This window comes from Montipora capricornis, chromosome 1, assembly GCF_036669925.1.
Source record: "Montipora capricornis isolate CH-2021 chromosome 1, ASM3666992v2, whole genome shotgun sequence".
Lineage (NCBI taxonomy): Eukaryota > Metazoa > Cnidaria > Anthozoa > Scleractinia > Acroporidae > Montipora > Montipora capricornis.
Window position 1 is genome coordinate 27,537,482 of NC_090883.1, and position 10,000 is coordinate 27,547,481.

A 10,000-nucleotide genomic window follows, 5' to 3' on the forward strand; every position below is an offset into this window, starting at 1 on the left:
CTCCCGCTCCGCCACTTTTGCGTCGTTGCGGGTCCAGAAAAAAAAACCTCTTTCAAATCCGCCCCGTGTATGTGGATGGCCACGTGTGTAGCCAACATAGCTACCTGTATCACACAGGTTACATTGAAATTGCTACACAAACCAGTAAGTCTTGCAAAGTAAGGAGAAGAAGGAGCCAAAGAAGAAAACTCTGTTCTACGTCCATCATGTCCTTATTTCTTTGTTTTGGCGCAAAAATTCCCACCTTGGCCGAACCCACTTCTCTTCTTTGTGATCAGCTTGTTCTTCCGCTTCTGCTTCCTACTCCGACAATCTAGTTTTCACTGGATCGTAAGCGATGGAATCGTACGCGGAATCGGAAGGCAGTTTTCACTAGGGCATACGTGCTTACGACTCTTCTTACGACTCCTACTCCGATTTCGTCGTTCGTGAAAACCAGCCTTTAGCAAGTGAACAATCCTGGGAAAGCAAAAGTGAAAAAAATGCCTGACAAATGCGGGGGGGGAGGGGGTGGCAAAGGAGGGCTTGGAATTTAGGGTAGCCACAACATTATGAGAGTCAAGAGTAAGATGTTGGAAGTCCATCATTTCAACAGTTGATAACTAATTTATTTATTCACGTTTTTTTTCTTGTTCGCCAAAAAAAGAAATTGACATTATCAATAAACTCCCTTTCAGTGTGCGTCACCACACATTGTTCTGTCACTCTTAGCCTGCGTAGCTGGAGGGATATTCTATCGCAGGTTTATTTATGCACTCGCGAGCACGATGGCTTTGGCTGCGTGTAGACCGCGACTGGCATGAGGACTACTAGTCTTGGATTTCCACTTGCCGCCAAAACACAACGAAGCAACTATCTATTAAAATAAAATATCCCGCCAGCTATTCAGGCCACTCTTATGTTGGGAAAAATATGCAGAAAGACGTGGAGTTAATACTCGGTCAGCATTTTCATTCCGTTACCATATACAGGCCAACTAAAATAAAATGGTGGGTCAATTTTTGGCGCTGCGTAGAGTAAATAATATCTTCTCAATATCCCTTGGGAATTTTTTTTTCACATCTTGGCGACGATTCTACGTCCAGTTGTTTCGATTGGACTAATAAGTGCAATTTTTGAATTGCAACTTTGCAGCAAGTTGTCTGTAGACTTCCGACGGACATCAAATGACCTGCTTAAACAACTACGGTAAGATGTAAGTGACCAATGAGAAACTATTATCTATTTTCTTGCGGAATGCGTTACGCCACGCCGGAACACGATTTGGGTCAGCTTTTCGTTGGCCTTCCCTCCTCCCATTTTTCCTTCGTTGGGAAGGTACGGCTACTCGTAGGCTAATGCAGAGTTTTAAGATAAATTTGGGAAATGCTTCCCAGCCTGGAGCGCCTGGTTTCTTCCCAGAATCTGTTTAAGCCATCTGATAGCAAAGATACGTTCGGACAAATTCTTGCAGATATTGTCCGGGCGATTATAGTAGGGGAATAAATATAAGGATTTCTATGAACGTTCAAACTCAATTCAATGAAAATAATTAATTCAATAATCGGCCAGTAGAAAATGGTGTCTGATGGGCTAAGTGGGCCGGGCGGCTCTGGGGGTGAGAATGAACAACTTCTCGTCCCCAGAGCCCAGCCGCCAACATCAGTCAAGTCAAGCAAGAAGCTCCACTCAAATAGCGTAGCTGGTGTAAAACCGGCAAATTTATAGCAGATTGGAACAGGAACCATAGGGAACCAAAAAAAGAACGCATTTTAAAATTTCAAGTGCGTCATTCTGCAGGATTATTATAATTAATGCGATCTTTAGATGCAAAGCACATCGCCGTCAGCTCCATCGTACGGCTCATTGGTTCTGGAGGCACCTTTCCTCTACTGCAACTAGTCGTACTGTGCTTATCCCTTGGCATCGCTGGTCAAAACCTGGCAGGGATTGTTAAAGCTAGCCTAGAAGGTATATTTAGCTGCTTTGATTTTCATTTTGGTAGCGGCTTTTGGCAATGGTGTCCCTCAAGTTTCTCCCGGTTTATATGATAATTTCTCCTGTGACGCGATAGACCACGGACGATTTGTAAAGTAATTCTCATTTTACCAAGGAAGATGGATACCACATCCTTCCGTTGGCAAATGTATTTACTTGTAATAAATTGAAAATCAAAAGCTCTTTATCAACATGTTTTTCTTGCATTTGCCTTCGGGTACAGGCATTTTCAACTAGCCGGATGAACACAAGAACTTGTATGCTGCTTGAGCAGTGGCAATTATGTAAATTTATGTCAAACTTACTTGACATTTCTTCCTGCTTAAATGTTCCTCTACCGATCCATTTTATAGTGATAGAGTGTCGCAAAGAAAGATCAAGTGAGAGATCATCAAAGTTTCCCCCACTACATGTATGCTTCATTCAGATTTGTGAGAGTCTGAGAAGTTTCATGTACTTGGTGTTTAAAGAAACTGAACATCGCAGATGAAGCGAAACGACTACAAAGGTACACACTAATGTATCCCTCAGATTTCTTTATAATTTATCCAGACCTAATTATGGCCCTCATTTTTACATGTACTTGAGGTGTGTTCCAAGGGTTCAGCAGTGTAGCAGCTTCTATTGTTTTTAAGTCTTAAGCCGTGCTCACACTCAATTTTGATTATGATCAACTGAAGTATGATTCAGGCTATCATACTCCATTCAATTTTATTCAATTGTGGCTCTGTTCACATCTACGAAAATTCAAATGCAATAGGCAGGATGACCTAGCAGTGCGAGACAAAATGGCGCCGTACCGCGTGGCTGCCACGATTATCATCACCATGCTTGAGGCAAAAGAGAACCAAGGACAGCGTCCAAAAATAGAAGAAGACACCAAATAGCGATTATAAGTTTCATCTGCTCATATACCACCACGTGTTCGTCATTCTGTTCAATTACGCAGTGTAATTACTTCAAACCACCCCATTGAGGTTGTTTGAAAAATATTATAATCTAATCTTAATCAAGTGCTGTAATTAGTTGATGTGAACCCATTTCATATTTAATTTGATTATAATTCGATCATAATACTGCGCACCGGTGGCTCAGTTGGTTGAGCATCGGGCTGTCATGCGGGAGGTCGTGAGTTCGACTCCGGCCGGACCAACACTCATGGTCTTAAAATAACTGAGGAGAACGTGCTGCCTTTGTAATTACATCCGCAAATGGTTAAGACTTTCAAGTCTTCTCGGATAAGGACTATAAACCGTATGCCCCGTCTCACAACCCTTCAATGCTCACAACCCAGTGGGACGTAAAAGAACCCTCACACTATTCGTAAAGAGTAGGGCATGGAGCTCCCGATGTTGTGGTCAGGACTCATTTCATTCATTCATGAGCTGGGTGAGATCGCTAATGGACTGATTGCGGCTGCCAGCGGCGCCTATATATGCTGATGTCCGATCTCACCCATAGATCCCTTGCTTGTAAAGGGCATTTTAAATATATTTATGGAAAATGAGCTATATAAATTAATTACCATTACCAAAATTCATTACCATTATCATAATCGAGGTCTAATGTGAACACAGCTTAAGTCATTGTCTGAATTGTTTGGTCTTTTGTTGTTGGCTAGGGTAGCAAGCCAATCGCATTATATCTTACAAGAGCTGCTACATCACCCCAAGGGTTAGATGGCCCTAATTTTCATTTTATGTTATTTCATTGTGATAAGTCATGGGATTCCTTTAAATTTATCCTGGGACAGTTGTCATGTAAGGGACCCTTGTGATGTACGTGTCTCTGTTTCATTGCATTAGATCCGAAATAGTCTACACCGTTATACGTTTGAAGAGGAAATAGAATGCCGGCTAGTAATTGCTCAGAATGAAAAACGTTATCTATCAAAAGTCTTCCTGAACAAAGAGTCTCGAAATCCCAAGATGTGTTTGCTCCAACACCTTCAATTTCCACAAATATCTTTTTTGGTGCCGGTTCCAGTCCTTTGCATGTTCCTGCACACGCAATACTTTTTAGGTTTTTGTTTGCAGCGCCAATTTTTCTGGGAGTGCATGGTTTTACTTTGTTTGCAGTGCACGAAGATATTTTGTTTGTGGTGAAGGGTTTTGAGCCAGGCCGCGCCATTGTGCCAATCCCGCACTGATATTGAAATTGTCTCTTAAAAAAACGGCCAAGGGGGCACTTTTTTCCCCCTTCAAAATCTGGGGGAAAACTCAGAAGGAAGCACACAAGAAAAGATACAGTTTAGTACAAAAATTACAAGCTGAAACACGGATCGTGGGAGGAATTTTATCGTGCATTTTAAGTTTATTTTCAACCAAGCGTGATGCATGCATCTGGAAATTAAAATGTCACGGCAAAAACGTATTAATTCGTACAATAGATAGCTTTTTCGCCTCAAATCGAAGTCAGATTGATCAGAAAAAAAAAATACAGAAGAAGAACAGTGTACTAGTGAGGAAGAAACAGATGGGACTCAAACGAAACCACGATCTTTCCAGAAAACATAGTTGCGAGATTACAAGTGGTTGGGCTATGAAAAGGAGGCGATGTTCTGCTATTTTTGTCGGAAATCTAAGAAAACAAACCCCTTGGAATCGGAAAAAGGGTGTACAAATTTTAGAACCTCAACTCTCCTAAGACACAATGACTGTAAAGAACACGTGGATGCTGTTAATTAGGAAACTATGGGGGATACACTCAGCAACACCAACACAGCGTCATGTTTTCAGAGAACAATGGTCAATCGCAAGCCATTGACACCATTTTCTTAACTTTTGTTGTTTGTATTAAATTTTTAACAAGTAACAGGTGATAAAATATGTTGTTGTTGTCATGCCTGTTTCCTTGTTTGAACGTAAGAAAACGGAAAAAATTGACTGTCCCCCTAAAAATGAAAACGTCCCCCACAATTTTAACCAAGGGGACAAACTGTCCCCCAGTGATCAAATCCTAGCTCAAACCCTGGCAGTATGCAGTTTTTTTGTTTGCAGTGGGCAAGCATTTTCTTTTTTGGTGTGTAAAATGACATTTTGTTTGCAGTGTGGGGATTTATTTTGCTTACAGCATGCTGGATTTATTACTGGGTTGCCATCCCAATCATAACGTGTGTTGAATTTCACCGTTTTATTTTTCTTCCTTTTTCCTGCATTGAGAAAATGAAAAAGTTCTGCAATAGGTCTTTCCTGTCACTCCCCTGCTAAGTATTGTCTTTATGTCTAGAGTCTTCTGGACGTATGTTTGGTCGGTTTCAGGGGGTAGTAGAAATGGGTAGATTTTATCCGGTGGATACAGTAGAATATTTCATTAACCTGCAATGGCGTCGAAAATCATAAAAATTGTAACGCGAATGGCGTTTTAGTGGATCTTTAAACAGAATATACCCTTATGGAGCTAAAGAATGGAAAGTCAATTGTATAAACAAGACAGGCGGTGAAAGATAAATATCTGGAAGCTTAAAAGCGACGAGTAATGGACTTCGACAACAATTTGATCTCCGTATCGACTGAGCTTTGTTTCTAAATTAATATTTTATTAACTGTGAGGTTACATGTACAACACTGAAACCAAATGGCAAATTCTGTATGAGCTCAAAAAATATTGAGGGAATCAAACGCCTTGAACGCATCGGTACATGTTTACTAAAGTCGCATTCTCGAGAACGCATGTTTTATGAGTCAAATGAGTCAATGAGTCAATGAGTCATGAGTCAATGGACTCACAGTCAATATAGCAATAATTTGTTGATTAACCCTAACCCTAACCACTTCATACATCATTTCATCGTTAAAGGCCGAAAATGTCACAAAAACCTTTTCCAGCGAAAGATTTGATTGAAACAAACTGCATATTTGCTATTAGAGGCAAAAAATCCTTCCTATTTCACTGTGTGCGTGAAAACAGAAAAACCTAATTAGCATCATATCAACTATACGCAACAAAATAAATTCAGGATCAAACCCTTTTTTGAAGACTCTTTTCCTTAAATAATGAAGCAAAACATGGACTACAAGCTTTCTTTCAAAATAATTTCTTGACTAACGAGAACAAGCTTTCTTTCAAATAAATCTTCACTGTCACACTTCCAATTATGTTTTACCTGAAGACTCTGCAGAGTTGAGTACAAAATAAATGTAAATAGCCACACAACTGACGACAATGCGGAGTGTCAAGTATTTATGAGTCAATGAGTCAATGAGTCAACGAGTTAGTGCAGTTAATTTAACCATAAAATGAAAGCTAAAATTTCAGAGTGTGCTTAGGCCTAATCACTGAAACGAGGGCTTAGGGTTAGGGTTAATCAACAAATTATTGCTATATTGACTATGACTCGTGACTCATTGACTCATTTAATTGACTCATAAAACACGCGTTCTCGGTCAGGCCACTTAAGCGTAGCATAGACAATTTCCGGTGCATCTTTGATTGATCTCCTTAGTTTCACTCATGACCAGAAATGCACGCGTTTGCAAAAAGAACAAAATTAATGTAATAACCGTGCAAAAAAATACAGAAAATAACAATTATAGCAAAAATGACAAAAATAGCAAATCATGGAAGCACCAATCGCAAATATAACAAATCATTGAAAGAGAGAGAGGGAGAGAGAGAGAGTGAGAGAGAGAGCAGGGAAAATAAGAATTATTATAATAGCAAAAGTGACGAAAATGACAAATCAAGGGAGTGACACTGGCAAATACAACAAATCACTGAAAGAGAGAGAGAGCGAGCAGGAAAAAGGGCTTCACAAATGTAACAAAAATATGGAAAATAACAATCATTATAGCAAAAATAACGAAAATAACAAATCAGCGGAGCGAGACTGGCAAATAATGTATAACGAGTCACTGAAAGAGAGCAGGGAAAGGGGCTTTAATTTAAAAATATTACTAAAATACTGAACACCACATTAATACTTGATTATTACTCATTCTAAAGGAGTTGTGCCCAAATGAACACAATGCAAAACACCACAATAATATTTGATTTCTATTTAAAGTATCTTAAAGTAGAATCGGAGAAGTCGTAGAATTGGAGAATGACTTCGAATGAATCTTAAGGAGATTTTCATTGTAAAATAAGTACAAATCTTAAATTGGTACATACCATTCTACGATTTAACCATAATTTCACTGCTGTCAAAAGAGACAAGGGCAAATTCAAGTCAGAAATCATGCCATTTACACAGGCAAAACTAGGAGAAGTCTCCCATCCACCATTTCCACTCAGGCAGTAAGACCATGGCATGCCTTCATTTTATAACATGTGCTGACATTGTCAAACAAACATTAGCAAAAAAGAATAGGAGAATAACCCAAAATGTACATGTAGTCATTACCTGTAAGGGTTCATTTTTATCATTTCACCTCTAGAAAGACTGGTATGACTTGAATCCCAGAGTCATATGTACGTAGATTCACAACAATCATTCTAACAGACTGAAGGTTTAACTAGATGTAGTACCAGGAAGCACTATAATAATTTATTTGTATTTACATACACATTGTAATCATATAACACATCTACATGTAAATGACCATGAGTAACAGTTCATTACACCAACAAAAATGGCAATGTCTTTTACAGAGTTGCTTTCCTATTTTTCTTTTCCACCTTTCTATTCCTGAGTTCATGTGTATTTAATAAGTAAAACATGATCATCTGTGTTGATTCATGTGACGTGTCATCTTCCCATATTGGCACAGCCAGGAAAATGTTTGCTTGCACTCTTCTGACGTTTCGTTAGTGCTTAACAAATTTTTTGGTTGAATTATTAGTTAGTTTTGCAATTGCGTGCATTTCTAGACATATCTCTTTAGTTTGGTACAAACAAGTCAGAGCATCTAAGTGCCTGCACATAACTGCCTAGGTTAAAAAAAAGGTTATTACTGTACTGGCACTTACTGGTTTGGTAAGAGATACCTACATTTTTTATGTAATGTTAGTTGGACTTTCTGTGCTCATTAATACAGTTGTATCAAGTGTAAACTGTTGGGCCATATTTGGATCATGACAGAGTTGTGATGAAATTATTTTTATTCAATTCTTTGCTTGTGCAGTCTAGAAAGTAAATATTAGGGAAATTTGTGCAAACATAACTTGTCTATTGCCCATGCACCACTAAGCACCCACTTCCTAAACGTTGCCAAAACTACCATAATTTATATCGGGATGAAGATTTGGCTGTAAAGTATGATAAGTATAGGAAATCATATGATCGAATGCAAGTGCATTTTGTGATTTATGGATGTTTTGAAAGTTCTCAAAATTGCACAAGCCGTAGGCGAGTGCAATTTGAGAAGTTTCAAAACATCATGAATGACCACAAATCACGAAATGCACGAGCAGGTTCATACGATTTTTTATTTATTATATTCTCAAAAAAAGTTACACAAACAGGCTACTTTGTTCCTGCTCGTATTCTTCCAGTTTTGGGTTTAGTTTTCGTACAGTCGCCCATGTTTGCCAGACATTCAACCAGGTCTGTGTAGCTTTCAACATGTTTTTGTTTTTCGCATTTTCTTTAAGTTGCTCAACGATGTTTTGGTTTGACAAAGCAAACCCACTGTCAGCCATTTTTTTTCACTTTGGTGTTCAAATTTGGCACTTCCCTGGTGTTTCCATAGCAACTTCCGTATTGAACTTCTCTATAACCTGGATTGCACTCTATAACCTATTTATGCATTCGCTATTGGCCAATCAGAAACAAGATTATTTGTTGAGTATATAATAAGCACTCTCAATACTTAGTGTTTATATTGTAAACCATTTCAGTTGTCTGTCAATTGGAATTGGAATCATGGCACAAGGAAGAGTATCTGTAGAAGCAGAGGACATTTTTGTCCAAAGCAAGGAAGCACTGGACATTACTCTTTTAGGGAGTGAATGGAATTCATCGGCTGGGGGGTTGTCAACATTAAACAGAGAGTTTGCAGTTCATCTGTCACAACAGCCAAATGTCAGAGTTTCTTTGTTGGTCCCAGAGGGTTCTTGTAAAGATGAAGACAAAATAGAAGCTCAAAATTTTGGGGTCAATGTTCTTGATGCAGGGAAACAACCGGGCTTCAGTGAACCTCTTGATTGGTTGTGCTTTCCACCTCCAGATCACAGAATAGATGTGGTTGTTGGCCATGGTGTGAAACTTGGCCGCCAAGTTAACATCATAAAACGTTCTCCACGATTCCAAAATTGTAAATGGGTGCACATGGTGCATACTGCTCCAGAAGACCTCAGCAAATATAAGGGTTATGATAATCCTACTACAAGAGGTGAACAGAAGCACTGGGATGAGGTTGATCTTTGCAAATATGCTGACCTTGTTGTTCCAGTGGGACCAAGACTTAAAAAGGCTTACTCTTCCTATTTGCAGGGGTGTAAGCAGGATGAGGATATTTTTGAAATAGTTCCGGGTCTATTTAATAGGGAATTTGGGGATTTAGTGCAACAGGCCAAAGTTGAGAGTAATGATGATTTCAAGGTGTTGTTGTGTGGGCGTGGAGACGATGAGGACTTTGAACTGAAGGGATATGACATAGCCGTTAAGGCATTTGCTGATCAACGCCTGAAAGGAAAACGTTATTATCTTCTGTTTGTGGGTGCCCCTGATGGGAAGCAGGATGAGGTCAGGAGAAGACTTCTTGACTGTGGAATTACTGATGAGCAGCTGACAGTGCGAAAATTTGTACAGAGCCGTGCAGGAATGAAGGATCTCTTTTGTGAAGTTGACCTTGTCATCATGCCTTCAAAATCAGAGGGATTTGGTCTTGTAGCCCTTGAAGGTTTATCAGCTGGTTTACCAATTCTCGTAGGAAGTAATTCAGGATTTGCAAGCGCATTAGAAGAGATTGACTTTGGAGACACATGCATAGTTTGTTCAAATGATCCTGCTGAATGGGCAAAAAAAATTGAAAGTGTCAGAGCAAAACATAAAAGGCGGCTTCGTGAGATGACATCACTGAGAGACTCTTATAAGGAAACGTTCTGTTGGAAGGAACAGTGTGGAAATCTCGTGGAGAAG

At 39.3% G+C, this 10,000-nt stretch overlaps 1 protein-coding gene across 1 annotated transcript in view; it reads left to right on the top strand.

The window, feature by feature from the left end:
- The first annotated feature begins 1,661 nt into the window (after window positions 1-1,661).
- The window catches only part of LOC138037462 (serine/threonine-protein phosphatase 6 regulatory ankyrin repeat subunit A-like), a 259,329-nt gene continuing 250,990 nt past the window's right edge, over window positions 1,662-10,000 (top strand). The window contains exons 1-3 of the mRNA XM_068883387.1: window positions 1,662-1,950; window positions 2,331-2,485; window positions 8,758-10,000. The exon at window positions 8,758-10,000 is cut by the window's right edge and continues 19 nt beyond it. Of these exons, the coding sequence (XP_068739488.1) occupies window positions 8,783-10,000 (1,218 nt within the window). The 5' untranslated portion in view covers window positions 1,662-1,950; window positions 2,331-2,485; window positions 8,758-8,782. The remainder of the gene's footprint in view (window positions 1,951-2,330; window positions 2,486-8,757) is intronic.